Source organism: Sceloporus undulatus, chromosome 2 (assembly GCF_019175285.1).
Source record: "Sceloporus undulatus isolate JIND9_A2432 ecotype Alabama chromosome 2, SceUnd_v1.1, whole genome shotgun sequence".
NCBI classification, from domain to species: Eukaryota; Metazoa; Chordata; class Lepidosauria; order Squamata; family Phrynosomatidae; genus Sceloporus; species Sceloporus undulatus.
Window position 1 is genome coordinate 1427035 of NC_056523.1, and position 20374 is coordinate 1447408.

General features: G+C 44.8%; 1 protein-coding gene across 5 annotated transcripts; it reads left to right on the forward strand.

Moving 5' to 3' along the window:
* The first annotated feature begins 3489 nt into the window (after positions 1 to 3489).
* Positions 3490 to 11147, forward strand: LOC121923002 (zinc finger protein with KRAB and SCAN domains 7-like). 5 transcript variants are annotated; one of them, XM_042453060.1, is made up of 4 exons: positions 3490 to 3574; positions 4542 to 4614; positions 7246 to 7367; positions 8955 to 11147. In XM_042453060.1, exons 3-4 carry the CDS (start codon positions 7337 to 7339, stop codon positions 10196 to 10198), a joined length of 1275 nt encoding a protein of 424 aa, XP_042308994.1. In that variant the 5' UTR covers positions 3490 to 3574; positions 4542 to 4614; positions 7246 to 7336; the 3' UTR covers positions 10199 to 11147. The 5 variants fall into 5 exon arrangements, with proteins under 5 accessions (XP_042308994.1, XP_042308996.1, XP_042308995.1 ...); XM_042453062.1 differs by lacking the exon at positions 3490 to 3574 and adding an exon at positions 3676 to 4005; XM_042453061.1 differs by lacking the exon at positions 3490 to 3574 and adding an exon at positions 4063 to 4182.
* The last annotated feature ends 9227 nt before the right edge of the window (positions 11148 to 20374 follow it).

Genomic DNA, 20374 nt, shown 5'->3' on the forward strand with positions numbered 1-20374 from the left:
GATACTTGTGATGAAGTGGGTGGGTTGGGGAACAGAAGCAGTCTACAACCAAGAACAGGGACACACGAAAATCCTGGAGATGAAGTGCCTCCAGAATTGTCAGGAGTCTCCAGTCTGGACCTGTATTGTTTCACAAACTAACTGACCCATTTCAGCTCTAGCACCACACTCTACAATTTGTTTTTGTTTGTTTTAAATGTACAATTGAAGAAGATTGGAATGAGCATCTTTTGTTCTTTCCAAAGGAGTATGGTTTTTATGGCCCCAATATTGATCAGATGTTCTGTGGCTTCTAGCATCAGCCGTTGCTTCTTTACCTTCCTCTGCCTTGGGGAAGCCATGAAGTGGTCATGAGAACGGTATTTGAAGGGGGGTCACATTGAGGAGGGAGCAGGCTTGTTTTCTGCTGCTCCAAAGACTAGAAAACGGAACAATGGATGTAAGCTCCAGGAAAAGGAATTCCAGCTCAACATTAGGAGGAACTTCCTGACAGTAAGGGCTGTTCGACAGTGGAACAAACTCCCTCAATGGAGGTTTTGGTGGAGTCTCCTTCCTTGGAAGTCTTTAAGCAGAGGCTGGATGGCATTCTGTTGGAAATGCTTTGAATGAGAGCTCCTGCATGGCAGAATGGGGTTGGACTGGATGGCCCTTGGGTCTCTTACGTTTTTATGATTCTATGACAGTCTTCCACCACTCCTCCTCTCTATGGTACGACAGGCCACAGGGGGTGCCATTTTGGGACCAGAAGTGGGGCTCCAGGGACCTTGGCCCCTCCCCTTTCCCCCTCTCTTTCTGGGGGGGAGCTGCTTGTCAGAGTGTCAAGGGTTAAAACACAGCACACAAGGAAATGCTTGATGTGTGTGTGTTTGACCATGAGCATTCAGCAGAGGGACAAGGTTGATTAGCACAACTGATGCTCATTGGCTCAAGGACACTTTGGTGTCCAAGTGCACGTAGCCATGGGTGATGAATTACACTGGATTACACAGGGGACACATGTCATGGTTACACACCTGAACTCACTGGGTTTGGGAGACCACATGGTCTGGAGTCTATATAAACCCAGGGGTTGCAAATGATAGCCTGTGGGTTTGTAGTAGGAGTTGGTTTGGTATGCGTTGTAGAGTTTGGAGAGATTTTTATTTGTATTATAGCACTGTGAATAAAGAGCACTTTGGGAGACTTGGCTTCTCTGGTGGTTTATCAGAAGAAGTCTGGCATCGGTTTGCTGTGTGTCCCTGGAGGTTCCTGATTGCTTCAGTTCCTGGAAGACATCCAGCTGCTATTATCTCAACTGCCTTTGGAATCACGGTTCTGCTTCTAAAATTGCTAGCTCTGCTCAAAGGTCTGATTTAACCACTAGGGCTCGTTTGAGTTGCTGACAGTGGTTGTTGGACCCCAGCAGTTGTGCTGACACTGCTTGACCAGGGGCTCTTTGGGCGGAAGTGGGAGAGGGCACTTCCGGTGGTCGAAGGCAGGGAGGGGGCTGTTTTGGGGGGCACTGCCTCCCCTACTACCTTCCCCCTTTGGAATTTGGGGTGGGGGATAATGGGGCATGAATGGTGGGGGGCAATGAGATATCTGACCCCCCCCAGAGAGATCTGGGATATTTGGGAGAGGGGGCGCTTAATATGGATAGATTATGGTCACTTCCATCTAAGGATCCCACCACTTGCACCCCATTAACCAGGTCATCCCTGTTGGTTAGGATCAGATCTAAAATGGCTGAACCCATTGTTGCCTTTTCCACCTTTTGGACAATGAAATAGTGCCACTGTATTCTGCTCTGGTCAGACCCCACCTGGAATATTGTGTCCAGTTCTGGGCACCACAATTCAGAAAGGACATTGAAAAACTGGAGCGTGTCCAAAGGAGGGCGACTAAAATGGTGAAGGGTCTGGAAACCATGCCCTACAAGGAACAACTTAGGGAGCTGGGGATGTTTAGCCTGGAGAAAAGAAGGTTAAGAGGTGATATGAGAGCCCTGTTTAAATATTTGAAAGGATGTCATATTGAGGAAGCTTGTTTTCTGCTGTTCCAGAGGCTAGGACCAGGAGCAATGCATGCAAGCAACACTGTTGCCAATTTTGTGACTTTCACATGGAAATCGGGATTTTTGAGTGCTTTCCATGTGATTTCCGTGTCTGGCTCTATTCCCTGGAGATTCAGGGACTTTTGCACATTTCAGCTCCAGCCCTGAAAAGCCCAATTTCCCGGACAAACCCCTGGAATTGGCAACAGTGGCCCTAACTCTGAGAGCGAGGCTACAGAACAACCAATCCTGTTGGGAGTCACACTAACAGTTTTCAGCCAATCAGAGAGAGAAGAGTGGTCGCCCCCCACCCTCAGGGAAAGCTCAGCCAGGGCAGAGTCCTATTGTCTTGGGCTGGCTATTCTTCAGACTTCAAGGTGCGTATGTGTGTGTATATATATATATATATATATATATATATATATATATACATATATACACATACACACACACAGACAGACACAGATACATATACACACACATAATATATACATATATATATATATGCACATACACATACAGACACATAAATATACACTGTCTCTCACGCACACACACACACATATATATGTCACAGCAAACTACAATTCCCATGATTCCCTAGCACTGAGCCAGGGCAGCTAAAGCAGTCTCAAACTGGATTATTTCTGCAGTGTGTCTTGGACCCAACTCAGGCTGCATCTTCACTCCAGAGACAATCCAGTCTCATACCGTTTTAACTGCCATGGACCAGTGCTATGAAATCCTGGGAATTGTAGTTTGTTGTCACACCAGAGTTTGCTGAGAGAGAAGGTTAAATGTCACAGAAAACTATAATTCCCAGGATTCCCTAGCACTGAGCCAGGGCTGTTACAGGGGTGTCAAAATGGATTATTTCTGCAGTGTGGATGCAGCCTAACATGTTTCTATTTGGCACAAAGCTTCCTGGACCCCCTTCATGCCAAAATAAACATCTTAAAAGTATTAGAAGGACTGAAAGATTCTTTGGTTGGTTTTAATGGTAATTTTGAGAGTTGAAATAAGTTACAATTATTTTTATTCAATTAGGGTTACGTTTAGTTGCTTAAACAGAGGCTGGATGGCCAGCTGTTGAGGAAGCTTTGACTGAGAGTTCCTGCATGGCAGAATGGGGTTGGACTGGATCAGGGCCCTTCTTGGGGTCTCTTCCAAGTCTAGGATCCTATGATTCAAAAAAGGGTTTGCCACTCAGTAAAGGGGAAAAGGGGGGGGGGGGGTTCTGCCCTTCAGTCTTCCAAGATTTAAAAGAACATAGAGTCCTGCTTCCTAGATAGGCCCTGAAGTTCAGAAAATGGGAGGAAGGAGGTGCCTCTCCCTCAGTTCTCCAGGGATTAAAAGAACAAAGGTCAGATTCCTAGAGAGGCATTATAACAACAGAGGCCAGCTTCCTAGAGAGGCTCTGTAAGCAGGAAGAGGGAGGTTTCTGCTCCTCTGTCCTCCAAGGGTTTAAAGAAACCAGAGAGCTCAGCTTCCTAGAGAGGACATGAAGAGAACCGAGCTCAGGTTCCTAGAGAGGCTGCGCAGGTAGGAGTCTGGGGAGGGAGAGGCCTGCCCTTCTGTCCTCCAGGGATTAAAAGAAGAGCGCTCAGATTCTTAGAAAGGGCATTAAAAGACTAGAACTCAGGTCCCTAGGGCCTACTCTGCAGGGAGGGAGGTGTCTTCCCCTCAGCCCTCCAGGAGTTCAAAGAAGAGAGAGTTAAGCATCCTAGAGAGGCTCTGCAGCTGGGGAGAGAGGAAGAGGGAGGTGTCACATCCTCAGTCCTCCAGGGATAACAGAACTCAGCTTCCTAGAGAGGCTCTGCGAGTAGGAAGAGGCGTCTGCTCCAAAGATTAAGAAACCAGAGCGCTCAGCGTCCTAGAGAGGCTCTGCAGATAAGAGGCGGGAAGTGTGCTTTTTCTGGTCTTCCAGGGATTAAAAAGATCAGAGAGCTTCGCTTCCTAGAGAGGCATTGCAGGTAGGACCTCAGTCTTCCAGGCGTTATAGATCAGCGAGTAGAGCTTCCTAGAGAGGCTGTGCATTCAGGGAGGGGTGAGTCCATCACAGTCCTCCAGGAACCCAAAGGACGGGGACTGAAGCTTCCTAGAGAGGCTGGATCTCAGGGGAAGTTACTTTTTCCCTGTTGGTAATGGAGGTGAGATTTTATGCAGTGACTCCCAAGCTTTGGTCCTCCAGCTGTTTTGGACTCCAGCTCCCAGAAGCCCCAGTCACAGTGGACACATGCTAAGCATCCTGGGAGTTGAAGTCTCAAACACCTGGCGGACCAAGTAAGTTTGGGAACCAGCAGGAGCCTGGAGGGCAGGGCTCTTTGTCTGCCAGAGCCCACATGGCCCTAGAGAGAGCGGCCTCTGCTCCCAGGGAGAGCCCTTCAGAAGGCCCACGCCATCTTAGATGACAACAACAGCAGCAACAACAGCAACAAGCCAGTGGCTCTAAACATCCTAATTTCTTCTTCTTCTCCTCCTCCTCCTCCTCCTCCTGTGTGATTTTTAGCACCTGCGCCTGAGGAAGAAACCGGTGGAGCGTCGGAAGCTTGCATGATGCATTTTGTGTTGGCCCAGTAAAGGTATTGCTGGATTTGGGGGTTTGCTGTAGTTTGCTGTACAGTCAACTCGACTGCCCCTGACAACGTTTAGCTGTGGCTGCTTACAGCCCAAATGAGTGTGACTACACTGTAGAAATGATGCCGTTTGATACCACCTACAGTGCTAACGCTCCATCCTAAGGAATCCTGGGATTTCTAGTTTTACAGGATCTTTAGCCTTCTCTGCTGGTCACTCACAAAACTATAGATCCTAAGATTTTGTGGGATGGAGCCATGGCAGTCGAAGGGTGTCGGACGGCATTATTTCTGAAGTGTAAATGCACCCAGAGAAGGCTCAAGATCTTGCAAAACTACAAACCCCAAGATTGTGTAGGATGGAGCCATGGCAGCTAAAGAGGTGTCGAACATCTTTATTTCTGAAGTGTAGTTGCACCCAGAGAAAACTAAAGACCTTGTAAAACTGCAGATCCCAGGATTATGTAGCTAAAGTGATGTCAGACAGCATTATTTCTATAGTGGAGATGCACTCTCTCTCCTATTTCTGGAAGGGGAGTAGTGGGATCTGGCCTGGAGGGAGAAAAATAGAGTTACCTGGGAATCTCTTATGATAAAGCGTCCTTTATTTGAGAGCTGGAAAGGGTGTGCCTTCTGTAGACTGTGCTATATCCAGTTGTAGCTGTCTTATTATGGAAACTAGGGACAAAGGACAAGGAGAAACTAGTAATAAAAGTTCAGATCCTTTAGCATGGCAACCCCTGAATATGTTTCCTGGATTTGGAAATACAGTCGACCCTCTGTATCTATGGATTCTGCATCCGCTATCTGTAGAAGGGTTGCCATTTTATTACCACGTTGTGTATAATAAGACTTGAGCATCCAGGATTTTGGTATCCATGGATGTTCCTGGAACCAAACCCCAGCAGATACCAAAGGCCCCACAATAATATATATGACTTGAGCCTCCAGGGATTTTGGTATTCACGAGGGGTCCTGGAACCAAACCCCAGCAAATACAGAGAGTCTACAGAATGACATTTACAACAAAGGAACCTTAAATGACTGGGGTTGGACTCTTTGAGGTTTCTGCTGGGTGATCTTGGGCAGCTACACTCTCTCAGCCTCAGGAGGAGGCAATGGCAAACCCCCTCTGAAGAAGCTTTCCAAGGAAACCCCATGATAGGTTTGCCTTAGGATTGCCATAGATCAGATACAACATGAAGGCACATGACAATGCTTTCACTTGAACTACAGTTGGCAAGTTTTTCCCTGCACAGCATCTAAAAGTTTTTCCCAGATGGAACAGTGCAGGGACTTCTTGAGAAATGTAATGCACCTTTGAGTCCCAGGGCTTGTCTGCATGGAGAAATTAGTCCAATCTTCCCCCAGGCTCACTGCGTCCTATTTACATGAGGCAGGGCCAAAACCCCAAATCAGGTGCAGAAAGACTTCACGATGCCTGCACTCAGTTCAGGGCTTCCTCCCCAAGGTGTCCAGATGTTCTAACCACAAAGGAGGACAAGGCACTTCAAAATGTAGGGTAGTCAAGAAAAATGTAGCGCATAACCAAATAAAAGCTTGGAACGCTAATAGAAGTACAGTCGTCCCTTCAGGTTTGCAGATTTGATTATTCACAGATTGTATTAATATGTTCTCTCTAGGAATATCTAAGTCCTCCAGTACAACCTTATGATAAACTTTAACCAAATGTCGCACTGAAGAACCTAGACATTCCTAGAGAGAACACTCCACTAGGCATTTGTAGCTCCTCCAGTGCAATTCTAGGGTCAGTGTGTGGCAGACGTTGACCACAGAGTTGCCCTGGATGACCTAGAGATTCCTAGAGAGGTGCCATCTCACGTAAAAAAATAGTTTATTTATGGTTTTTCCACTTTTGCGGGGGCCCTGTGTCCCTAACCCCAGTGAATGTGGAGGGCCCACTGTATAAATGCATGCTTCTTAGCCCTGCTCAAAAATGAAGGTCATTTTGAAATTCCTCCTGGACAGAACACCAGTGTATAGGACATGACCAGGAAAAGGAAGACATCGGGTCACCCTGTTCCTCCCTAACTTGCATTCAAATAACTCACCTTTTGCCATGGATTTTCAGCAGTCTTTGCAGCGACAACGGGAGCTGCCATCCCCTGCAATCCCAATTTGTCACCTGGTGCAGCTGCTCAGATTCAGATTGAGGCTGTAGCTTGCATCCATTGTTCCACGTTCTAGTCTCTGGAACAGCAGAAAGCAAGCTTGCTCCCTCCTCAATGGGACACCCCTTCAAATATTTAAACAGAGCTGTCATATCACTTCTTAAATATCTCTTTCCCAGGCTAAACATACCTAGCTCCCTAAGTCTTTCCTTATATGGTGTGGTTTTCAGTAGCTCAGCAGGAGAGAGTGAAGAGGAAGGGACACAATCTTGCTCTTCCCAAGAGGCTCAGACAAAAGCAAACTGCCACAGTCTCTCCTACTTTGTGCATTCTTCCCCAATAATACATTTTGTTGTCTTGATCACACTCTGATGCTTCATGGCCACATGTGTCTGGTTTTCCTTTGCGAAATGCTGGAGGGTGTGATGATTATTTCTGTAAGCAAACTTGGTGTGGGGAATTATTTCTAATTGCAAATTTGTTGTAATTTTCCCCCTCCTTTCAGAATCTGGCATCCTTTGAGAAGGTGGTTTTGCATTTCACCAAGGGCAATTGGAATCTGGATCCAGGCCAGAGAAATCTGTATTCTGGAGATCATGGAGGGTGATGGAATTGCAGCCGCTCAGGGTAAGAATCCCTTTTGCCTTCTTAGGATTTACCTTGGCCTTCTTTTTGTTCTGTCTCAGCTCAGGCCTATTACCCAAAATGCTAGGGTCCAAGAAGGTCATCCACAATTGTATTCAACGGGGAAATAAATTTAGCTGAATAAGAAGCAGTGAGAAGGCTTTGGGTAACTCTAAGAAGCTGGGATGCAAGCCTATGAATAGTGGTTCTGAATCCAAGATCGCCAGAGGCATATTCCAGGTTAGTTTAATTTATTAATTAAAAGGGTAATCAACAGGCACACAAGATCTAAGACATTGATTCCCAAACTTTGGTCTTCCAAATGTTTGGGACTACAGCTCCTAGAATTCCTGGCTGTTGAGCAAGCTGGCTGGGGCTTCTGGGAGATGAAGTCCAAAACACTTGGAATAACAAAAATTTGGGAATCCCTGATCAAAAATATAAAGGGTAGCAGACAGCAAATTAAAAGATTGCTGTGGGTAATACTTTACTGGTTCCAGAAGCAGACGTCCAGTCTATCATATGGGGCCTAATACTGTTCTTTGTGGCACAGCCAGTAATACTAAGGAGTCTAATTTGGATGTGATAGAGGTTCTTCCTGATTTCAACTGAAATGAATTGGAATCACCCAAGCGGGTATTTTTATATTTATAGGGTAAAATGTGTTGTGAGTTAGTTTCTCAGTTGTATAAGTGGATTTTCCAGGAAGACAGAGATGTGCAGAAATGGAAGGACCATCGATGCAAATGTTCTACACAAAGAGGTGTAATCTCCAGATGGAAGCGCCCTTTGGTCCCCAGCTTTCTGGCAAACACCTGATCTATCGCCCACCATTACACTCCTATGTGAAAGGATTATGCAGATGCCAATCTTAACTAAGTGTCCTTGAGATTCCCAGATCTATGGCATGACTAGTTTCCTGCACTGGGGGTACCCTTTCTGCTCCCTGCCAAAAACATCCCTTTTTAATATTAAATTGTTATCAAGTGTCAACTTGGGTGGAGGAGGGCAAGTCCATGGGAGTAACAGGCCTATGACCTCCCTGACTGAGTCTATCCATCTGGTATGCGGTCCTCCTCTCTTTCTACTGCCCTCTACTTTTCCAAGCATTATTGTCTTTTCCTGTGAGTGTTCTTTTCTCTTGATGTGGCCAAAGTACTACAACCTAAATTTAGTCATCTTGGTGTCTAGGGATGGTTCAGCTTGATTTTCCCTGGGACCCATTGATTGGTCTTATTAGCATCCACAGTATCTGTAGTCCTCTGCCATTTCAAATGAGGTGAAGGAAAGGCCTGTTAAAAGGAACAAGGAGAGTCTAGGATTATTGTTATTGTTATTATTATTATTATAATAGTTTATTTCTATAGCGCTGTACATGTACACAGCACTGTACATATAGATAATCAAATCAATAAAAATATAAAATATAAAACCTGCCAGTGGTGTACAATCTACTTGTATACAGTAGGTAGTAATATAAAATAGAATTAGTTAAAGGAGTTAAAAAAGCATTTGGGATTGATCCGTGATTGGATATTTGGTTTCTGCACTTTTCTTCTTATGGAATCTTTTTCTTCTTTTGTCAAACAGGTAATGATCAGGAGAGTGAGAAGTATGGGGAACCATCTGTGGAATCATGGGCAATAACTGAACCTCTTGTGGGAAACCTTCCAAAGAAGGAGGAGAACTCATTTGATTCTCAGGTTTCTGTTGATGAACCCCTGAACTCACAGTCAGATCAGGGACAGTGTTCTCTCTGTGGAAGTGTGTGCAAATGTACACCAGACATAAAGATGCTCTTTAGAGTTCCCATGAGGGAGAAGCCATACAAATGCACACAATGTGGAAAGAGCTTCAGGCAGAAGGAACAACTACATTCCCATCACAGAACCCACACAGGGGAGAGACCATATCAGTGCCTGGAGTGTGGGAAGAGCTTCACTCAGAGAGGAAACCTGTGTTCACATCAGATCATTCACACAGGGGAGAAACCGTACAAATGCAGCGACTGCGGAAAGAGATTCATTCACCAGGTCCATCTCCGTGCACATCAAAGAACCCACACAGGGGAGAAACCCTATATGTGCACGGAATGCGGGAGAAGCTTCTGTAACAATGGACAGCTCCGTTCACACCAAAGAATCCACACAGGGGAGAAGCCATACCGGTGCACGGAGTGCGGCAAGGGCTTCAGTCAGAGAGGAAATCTGATTTTACACCAGAGAACCCACACAGGGGAGAAACCCTACCAGTGTGTGCAGTGTGGGAAGAGCTTCAATAACGGCAGCGCATTGACAGTGCACCAAAGAACCCACACAGGGGAGAAACCTTACAAATGCTTGGAATGTGGGAAGAGCTTCGGTGATAACGGATCATGGGCTAAGCATCAAAGAATCCATACTGGCGAAAAACCGTATACTTGCGTGGAATGTGGAAAGGGCTTCAGCGTTCGTTGTCAACTGACAGTACACCAAAGAACCCACACGGGAGAGAGACCATACCAATGCCTGGAATGTGGAAAAAGTTTTCTTGTTAGTGGTAATTTGACTGTACACCAAAGGACCCACACGGGGGAGAAACCATTTCAGTGCACGGAATGTGGGAAATGCTTCAGCAGTAGCCAGTCCTGTGAATACCATCAGCGAACTCACCGAGGGGAGAGGCCATATGAATGTGTGGATTGCGGAAAGAGCTTCACGAACAACAGATACCTGACTATACATCAAAGAATCCACACAGGGGAGAAGCCGTATCAGTGTGCCGAATGTGGGAAGTGTTTCACTCAGCGTGGACATTTACGTTCACATCAGCGAATGCACACAGGAGAGAAATAAAGGCATGGATTATGGAAAGAGCGTCAGTGCAAATAATGTTCTTACTTCACATCGAGGAAGCCACACAGGAGGGAAGCCATATATACTTGTATGGACAAAATTTCTGTGACATTGGATCATGTGGAAGGCATCATACCAAGGAGAAAGCATATAAACGCATGGAATATGGGAAGTGCTCCAGTAGTGGCAGAATATTGACAATGGCTCAATCAGAGCGACGGAATAATGGCAATATGGAGCATTTATTGATATTGTAATATCCAATACATGGACAAACATCCTGAAGAAGGTGAAATTTAATTTACATTGCAGACCCAGATCCAGGAGAAAGGAGATGTGTATGGCATGCTGGCAGAACTTAAAATCTTAGAATTTTCAGGGGTAGATGGGACTCCCAAGGATCATCTAGTTCAACCCACGAGCAAGCTACAGAAAGACTACAGGGTTCAAAATAAGGAAAAGAGGTTCCACCAAAATGTGAGAAAAAACTTCCTGATGGTATAAGAGTGTTCAGCAGTAGAAGATGCTGCCTCAGAGTGTGGGGCTGTCTCCTCCTTTGGAATGTTGTAAGCAGAGGCTGGATGGCCTTCTGTCACAGAGAGTGCTTTGATTCTGTAATCCTGAATGTCCCAAGGGGGTTGGATTGGATGGCCTTTGACGGTCCCTTTGAACTTTATGATGCTATGAATCTAATCTCTATGTCCTATTTCTTCAGTTCCTTCACCCAAGTTACTTGAAAAGAAGTTGAACATTACTGGGCCCAGGACAGATCCCTGAAATGAGCAACTTGTTACTTCTCTTCAAAGGGACAAAGGACCACTCATGTGGACATGTAGCGACCTGAGCAAATGGGCTTTGTCTGCAATGACAAGGATTTTCCCCCCAATGTTATAACTGTATTTCTGGGTGCTGAGTTAAAAAAACACAATAAAAATGTCATGCCACACAACAGTTCTTTCACCGATTCAATATTTTAGCTGTGACTCAGCTTTGGTTAAATTTTCCTTTAGTACTTTTGGAGATTTTTGTGTTCCATCACAGCAAATTCTAATAATAATAATAATGATGATGATGATGATGATGATGTATTATTTCTATTTCCCACCTCTCCCTAGGATTGAGGCGGGATTACAACAAAATTACATACAATCATACAAATTCCAACTGTTAAAATTCTCTTAAAATCACCCTCCTATAACACAATAGTACAATATAATACGATACAATATAAAACAATACACTTGCTGAACTAGAGTTAGGATTCAGATTCATCTCTTACACAAATGTTTTGAAAGCCTATGAGAAGACTTTCATCCCTTTACTTACTCTTTGCGGGATAATTCTTTCCAGGATTATTTCCTTTAGTCATTTATTACAGCACAGAAATGCCAAAGCAAGTTGTGGAAAAACCTGGAAAGGATGATGGAGCAAACCTGAGGTCATTTTGGGATTTGGGATGCCAAATTCCTATAAAGCCAGCATATGATTTTTTTAAAAGATTTTCTATGACTCTTCAGATTTGCAGGTTAAAGGAGTTAAAAAAGCATTTGGGATTGATCCGTGATTGGATATTTGGTTTCTGCACTTTTCTTCTTACAGTTGTCCCTCCAGATCTGCAGCTTTGACTTTTGCAGTTTTGATCATTGGCAGATTTGATTAACATATTCTCTTTATGAATCCTTAGGTCCCTACTTCCTCCAGAGAAATTTTGCTGGAAGTTAACTATACATTTGTGTTGAAAGAGCTAGAGATTACAAGCGAAAACACTTCTCTAGGCACATGTAGGTTGTCCAGCATGATTCTGTGGTCAAATTCTGGCAGATGCTGACCATAGAGTTGCACTGGAGGACCTGGAGATTCCTAGAGAGGTGTTCTCTCCGGATTAAAAAAGCAATGTTGTTATTTGTGTTTTTCCACTTTCATGGGGGTCTTGTGCCTGTAACTCCACAGCAAATGTGAAAGACCTACTCTACTATATAAAGGCCTTTTCACAAAGGGGGAAAATAAGGCATAGTAAACAAGGACAAAACAATATTATAATACTATAATGAACACAATAAAATGAAAAATATGCAGACAGGCCAGACTGGAGTGTTACATTACTCAGATTATCACATTCAGAATTTGTAGGCATAGAAATTTCTCTTTCCGAAACATATGAACAGTTTTAGAAAGTTATTTTTTGAACTACAATCCTAGGACTACAATTCCTGCACTGCAAGGCCTCAATGTCTGCAGCACAGGATGTAGATTCTGGGGGCAAGCAAATGGGAAGAGGAAGAGTGCCCCCCCCCCCCCAAATTAATATTCTGTACTCACAATAAAACTTTGTTTCATTCTCCAAATATCTAGCATTAGAGTAACCTAAAACTGGAGCTGGGTATTTAGAAATAGAATCCTAGAGTCCTTTCTTTCCCTTTAATCCGCTCTCTTCTTTATTTCCCCCCTTGTTTTTCTCTTCTTTCTGCCCCTCACCTTTGATTTCCTTACCTTTGCTTGTATGTTATATTGATTGTAAATTACAGGGAGCCCCTGCTTATCTGGCTGCATAGGGACCGCAGGACTGTCCGAAAGTGGGATCAGTTGAAAAGGGCACCCAAAGCCTGACCCTTTGGGGAAAGAATGTATGGCCATCTGTCGGAGATGCTTTGATCGTGAGTTCCTGCATGGCAGAATGGGGTTGGACTCAATGGCCATTGAGGTCTCTTCCAACTCTAGGATTCTATGAAATCTGAGGGTCATCTAGTCTGACCCCTCTGGTGTTTTCATTTTAAAGCTTGCAATTGCATTTTGGATGCTGTAAAAAAAAAATCCCTTTTGAATGTGTGCAAAGCCTGTATGAACACATTGTAGAAAATAGCTATGGTCCAAAACACACTGCAGAAATAATCCAGTCTGACACTGCTTTAACTGCCCGGGCTCAATGCTTGGGGATTCTGGGAACTGTAGTTCTTTAAATACTTGAAGGGATGTCATACTGAGGAGAGAGCAAGCTTGTTTTCTGCTGCTGCAGAGAATAGGACCCCGAGCAGTGGATGCAAACTGCAGGAAAGAGACATTGAGCTTTCTCTGTCACAGCGCTCTGGTGCCACTATAAACTACAGTTCCCATGAGTCACTAGCACTGAGCCAGGGCACTTAAAGCAGTCTCAAATTGGATTACTTCTGCAGTGTGTTTTGGAACTATGTTAATGCACTGTTTGTCTTTGTTGCAGGATTGACTGGATGGCCCTTAGATTTTATTTTCTGAAAACATTCAAATAAGTGACCCCCAGATTTATTTTCTGACAGAGCTGGACTATTCCACAAGAGTCAGACTAGATGACCCTTGGATTTCTATCCATCAGAGATTAGAGGAAGATTCTCCAGTTCCTTTATCACAGGGGATAGACTAGACGATCCTCAGACGTCTTTCCCATTAGTCAGACTTGATGGCCCCTGGATTTCTCTCCTGTGGGGATTGGATTGGACTGAAAGGCCTTTGGATTTCTTTCCTACTAGGCTCAGGCTGACAACCCTCCAACTCATTTATGCCCAGGGTCAGACTAGAGGATGACCCTTGGGTTTCTACCCAGCAGGACTCAGGCGACATGATCCCTGGATACCTTTGCCACGGAGGCTAGGCTCCCATTAGGGTCAGACTAGATGGCCCTTTGGTTATTTTCTTGCAAGGATCAGACTAGCTGCAATGACTTGGATGAAAGAATAGAGGGCCTGTGGCATCAAAGGCTTTCATGGCCGGCATCCATAGTTTTCTGTGGGTTTTTCTGGCTATGTGGCCATGTTCTAGAAGAGTGTTTTGCCAGCATCACCAGCAACATGCCAGCTACAGATGCTGGTGAAACATCAGTAAGAAACTCTTCTAGAACATGGCCACATAGTCTGAAACATGGCCACAAAAAACAATAGAGAGCTTGCTTCTCAATTTTGCAGATGACACCTAATTGGAATAGCTAATACCCCAGAGGACAGGCCCAAAATTCAAAATCAGAGAATCAGAGAATTGTAGAGTTGGAGGAGACCCCAGGAAGGGCCCTGATCCAGCCCAAGCCCCTTCTGTCATGCAGGAACTCTCCATCAAAGCCTTCCCTGGGAGAGATGGCCACCCAGCCTCTGCTGAAAGACCTCCAAGGAAGGAGACCTTTGCTCTCGGAGGGAATATGTTCCACTGTCAAGCAGCTCTTTCTGTCTGGAAGTTCCTCCTCTTGTCTACAATGTATTTTAAGGTCCACAATGCATTTCAAAGTATATACAGTACAATGTATTTTAAGGTAGAAAATGAGAATAGAAAGGCCCATCTTGGCCAAAAAGGATGCAGAGGGACCCCTCAGTCCTCCCAGGGGCCAAAGAGCAGGAGCTCAGCCTCCTGGAGAGATAGCAGCAGGAGAGATGGGGGAAGCTTGTTCCCAGCTGCAAAAGAGGCTGGAGGAGGCACCCTTGGCAGTAAGCAAGGCAGCCAGCCTGCAGCTTCCACATCAGCAAAAGCAACAACAGAGGATGGGGGGAGAGGGGGGGGCATCTCATAATTGTCGCTTACTATCTGATGTTTTGTTGTGTTGGGCTGTTTTATCGATCCATTTCCTGTATTGTCTAGTACTGTATATGTCTATATCCGTATTATCTGTGAGTATGTATTTTTCCCTGGATAATGATTAACCTCCATTTTGAAGCCAAGCCCTCCCTCAGTCCATCTGGCCTTGGTCCAGACCTCGGAGGTAGAGGAAACTGCGTGGACCTCTTACCCTTTCCCTCCACCACTCCACTTCTCCTTCTGTGTCATGTTTTTTTAGATTGTAAGCCTGAGGGCGGGACCGTCTAACTAAAAGATGGCATGTACAGCGCTGTGTAAATTTACAGCGCTATCCATAAAGGTTATAATATAATAATAATAATAATATAATAATAAAATAATAATAATAATATTGTTGTAACCCGCCTGGATTCCATGTGATTGGGTGAGATATAAATAAATTTAAAATATATATATCTTGCCAAAAAAAGAAATAATAGAATCATAGAGTTGGAAGGGACAGTCAAGGGCCATCCAGTCTAAACCCTGTTCTGCCATGCAGGAACTCACCATCAAAGCATCTCCCAACAGACAGCCATTCAGTCTCTTTGAAAGACCTCTAAAGAAAGAGACTTTGTCACTCTCCGAAGGAGTACCTTCCACTGTTGAACAGCTCTTATGATCCTAACATGAGGTGGAATCTTTTTCTTTGTATCTTGCACCCCATTACTCTGGGTCCTGTTCTCTGGAGCAGCAGAAAAAAACCTTACTCTATCTCAATACGACACTCTTCAAATATTTAAAAACAGGGCTAAGATATCAGCCTCTTAACCTCCTCTTATCCAGCTAAACGTAGGGCTTTAGGGTTGCCAGACCACCATTTTTGTGGCCCTCCTTTGGCACTCTCCAGCTTCTCAACATCTTTCTTGAATTGTAGTGGCCAGAGCTGAACACATGATTCCTCCAAGGATGGCCTGACCAAAGCAGGTAGAGTGGTACTGACTTCCCTTGATCTAGACTCTATTGTCTTATTGATGCAAGCCTTGATTGCATTGGCTTTTGATCCCTTTCACATCTACTGTTTGTCGAGCCAGGTGTCACCCATCATATTATCTATTACTTCATTTTTTCTGCCTAAGTATTACTTGTTGGGTATTTTTAAAGCCTTTTTAGGTTCATTTCCTTCTTATTGAACTGCATGATACTCAAAGGTCTTACGAATATTTACTATCTCTTCATATTTCCCAGACCTTAAACCCAAGGGGAGATTATTCACGATACCTGGGCTGCAGAAGTAATGGCCTTCTCATTCTATCTCCTCAAAAAGAATTCTCCAGTTTGAAAGGACATAGAATAGCGTTTGGCTAGCGTTTGCCTCACTTGGGCATCTTGACAAGACCATGGGAAATGCCCCAAACATTCAGGATTGAGCCAAAGAGGAGATCCCTTACCCAGTGAGGCCACGTTGCCATAATTCTCCAACATGGCTTTTTGTCGAGCGCCTCTGGTTCCCATTAGCAAGATCCCACTCCTTCTTGGGCCACCTCCTCAAAGGAGACCAGGGCTGAACGAGATAAAAACACCATAATTTTTGCATTTCCCCCAATATGTTTCCTTTAATGCAGACATGTGCTCCCTACAAGTGCCACTGGCAGAAACAGTGGGAAAGGAGGAATGATAAGTCAGAAACTCTCGTGAGAGCCCTTAACATTTGGAGTTGTACAGCGTTGCACAGGATTCTGACCCCTGGTCTCATTCCCCCCTTGTTTTCCCTTTTTATTACAGTATTGAGGTCAGCATTCCAGCTACTTAGGCCCTGTCCCACCCGCCAAATACAATTGGAACCTCCATATTGGGCTTTGATTTTTGCAGATTTTGTTATTTGCATCTTTGGTTAATTGTTCTCTCTAGGAATTTCTAGGTCTCCAGAACAAGTCTGTGGTTAACTTCTACCATAGATAGTTTGTGTTGAAGAAGATAAGAAGAACCTACAAATGCCTAGAGAAGTGTTCCTTTCTAGGAATCTCGGTCCGCTGTGAGACATCTGGCAAAAGTTGGTCATAGAGTCCACGCTGGAGGACCCATAGATTCCTAGAGAGAACATATGTTCAAATCCGTGAATAATCAAAGCCACAAAAATCAAAGTAACAAATGTAGAGGGATGACTGTTGATGCCCATTACAAACGAAACACAGACCCACATGTTCTCAACAAAAGACATACAATAACTTTGACTTCTCACCATTAAACCAAAACTTAGGTTAGAATATAGTGTAACTTTCTTGCTTTATGTATACAGTGGACCCTGGGTGTCTGTTGGGGTTTGGTTTCCAGGATCCCCTGTGGGTACAAATCCATGGATGCTCAATGTCCCATTATATACAATGCCACAGTAAAACAGAGTCCCTATAATAGGGTTGCCATATCCTGCCTGGGGCGGGGACTTTCCCAGTTTGGGCGTGCCACACGGTCCCCCCCAGTTTGCCACCCGCCCCTGGGATCTGTTCACTGCTTGGCCCCTCCGCCAGCCAGGAGGCGGCCTGGCAGGGGTCAGGGGAAAGGTCTCGCCTCAGCGAGGCCTTTTCTCTCTGCCTTGCCGCCTTCCACACGCCACGGGAGCGTGCAAGGCAGGGGAAAGAACCTTTTCCTTTTCTTGCCTCCCCCCCACTCCTCTCTTTTCCTTTCCTCCTCCTCCGTCTTCTTCCTCTCCTCCTCCTCTTCTTCCTCCTCTCTTCTTCTTCCTCCTCTTCCTCCCCTTCTTCTTTCTCCTCCTTTCTCCCACCTCCTCTTCCCTCTTCCTCCCCTTTTTCGTCTTCCCCTATTCCTCTTCTTCCTCCTACCTCCTTTCCTCTCTTCCTCCTCCTCTTCTTCCCTTCTGCTTCTTCCACTCTTCCTCCTCTTCTGGTTTTTGGCCAGGAAGGAAAGCACATTTCTGCCATCTGTCTAGGAATAAGCCAAATGTCTTCCATTTTGATCATGCCTAAGAACATGATTTATATGAAATTTTATCCTACATTTGTCCGGTTTGGAGGGTCTGACTTATGGCAACCCTACTTATATAAAATGGCAATATTTTCAGCCATGGATGGTTGAATTCATAGATGCAGAATTTGGTGAATATGGAGGGCCACATGGACCTCAAATCCAGTAGCACAAACAGCAAGAAATTGCTACATGCCCAGAAATGGAGGGATTCCTCCAAAAGAGGAATGGTTGTAATACTGAATGTGTTTGTAACGTGGATAAATTGACTAACTGGATTAGAGAAAAAGTCAGGTTCGATTCACTGGGTTGGCATTGGGCAAGAAGTCCACACTCTCCAGCCTCAGGGGAAGGCCAGGTGCAAACCTTTCAAACTACGTGTGAAAGGGATCTAGGAGTCCAAGTAGCCACAGTTGAACATGAGTGAACAGTGTGATGCGGCAGCTTAAAAGGCCAATGCATTTTGGCTGCATCAATAGAAGAGAAGTATAGTGTCTAGATCAAGAGAAGTAAGTCAGTGCCACTGTTTCTGCTCTGGTCAGGCCCCCCACCTGGACTACTGTGCTCAGTTCTGGGCACCCACATTCAGAAAGGACATGGAAACTGGAGCGTGTCCAAAGGGGGCAACAAAAATGGTTGAAGGGTCTGGAAACCATGCCCTTGAGGAACGACTCAGGGAGCTGGGGATGTTTTAGCCTGGAGAAAAGAAGGTTAAAGGTTAAGAGGTGATATGATAGCGCTGTTTAAATATTTGAAAAGGATGTCATATTGAAGAGGGAGCAAGCTTGTTTTCTGCTGCTCCTGACACCGGACCGCACCGCGAACAATGGATGCAAGCTACAGGAAGAGATTCCACCTGAACATTAGGAGGAACTTCCTGACAGTTATGGCTGTTCGACAGTGGAATGCACTCCTTCCTGGAGGGGTGATAGAGTCCTCCTTCCTTGGAGGTCTTTAAACAGAGGCTGGATGGCCATCTGTCAGGGATGCTTTTGATTTGGATTTCCTGCATGGCAGGGGGTTGGACTGGATTGGCCCTAGTGGTCTCTTCCACACTCTCGATCTATGATTCTGAGCAAATCTTGTCAAGGAAACCCCCTGATACGGTCGCTGTAAGTCGGAGGGGGACTTGAGGCACCCAACAGCAACAACAATTTGTTTTTAACGTTTGAGGAAACCCTTGACTGACTTTAAAAGAGAATGTAGGCGTTAGGCTGATGACGGAAAAATCAGTGGGAGTTAAATTTATAGAGGAAGCATCATCTCCATTATGAATTTTAAATTACAAATGTAAAATATGGATGGCTAGTTTTAATATGTATTTGTCTTGTTCTTTCAAACTGATGTGTGTATGTTGGATATTAATCTGTTGGTGTCCCCTGCCTCAATCCATGGGGAGAGATGGGCAAGGAATGGTGATGATGCTTGATAATAATATATGTAATAATATAATTTTGGTGGTGGTAGGGGTGGTATGTGCCTTCAAGTCTTCAAGGGTTTTCTTGGCAAGTTTTCTTCATAAGGGCTTAGTCACTTGCCATCCTCTGAGGCTGAGAAAAGTGTAACGTGCCCAAGTAAACCAATGGGTTTATGTGGCCAAGCCTGGATTTGAACCCTGGTCTCCACAGTCATAGCCCAATATAATAACATTATAACCCTATAATAATCTGAAATGTTGGAACTAGGAGTGTTTTGGATCTGGATTTTTCTAATTTTATTTGGACTATCAATATAGTCGGCCCTTCTTATGCATTTCAAATATCAATCCTTGATTTTCCATTTTCTTAAGGGACACCATTTTGCTATTTCAATGGCCACTTGAGCATACACAGTTTTGTTATCCATGGGGGATCTTGGAACCAAACCCCAGTGGATAACAAGGGCCCACTGTATTTGCATACACACAGATCGTGAGATAGCTTGAGATGGGATCCAAGTCTAAACACTATCATTGATGCTTTATGTACACTTTATACCCATAGCCAGAAGTTACTTTTATACAATACTTTGAACTAATTTGTGCATGCTTTTTTTTCATAGAATCATAGAGTTGGAAGAGCCCTTAAGGGCCCATCCAATCAACCCCATTCTGCCATGCAGGAAACACAGTATCAAAGCACCCTTGACAGATGGCCACCCAGCCTCTGTTTAAAGACCTCCAAAAGATTCTACTTTTTTGAACAGGCAAAAGGGATGCACGTTTTCTACATTTTGGCAGGCGGAAAGGATTGCAACTTTCTGCATTATTGCAAGCAGAAAAGATACAGTTTTCTGCCTAACAAGGATGCAATTTCTGCCCTTTTTTCAAACAGAAAGAATGCAGTTTTTGCATTTTTGCAGGCTGGGTGGTCTTTTTTTGGGGGGTCTACCTTTCCCCTGGGTTTTGCCAGGAACAAGGAAGACCTTTTTGCAAGGGTTTTTGCCCCCCCAACCCCCACATATTTGGGGGTGTCCTCCTGTCCCAAATGCCTGCCCCCTTTACCTCTCTCTTTCTGTCTCCTGGTGCTCTCTCCTGGCCAAAGCAGCAGCTCCTCCAATGGAATCTCCCCCCACTCCCCCCCCCCGATTAGCCCATTTCCTGCCTCTCTAGGAAGCTGGACTCGTCTCCTCTTAACCCTTGGAGGACTGGGGACAACCCCGCCCTCTTTTTTGGCAAAGCAACCAACAACTGAAACCCCCCCCCCC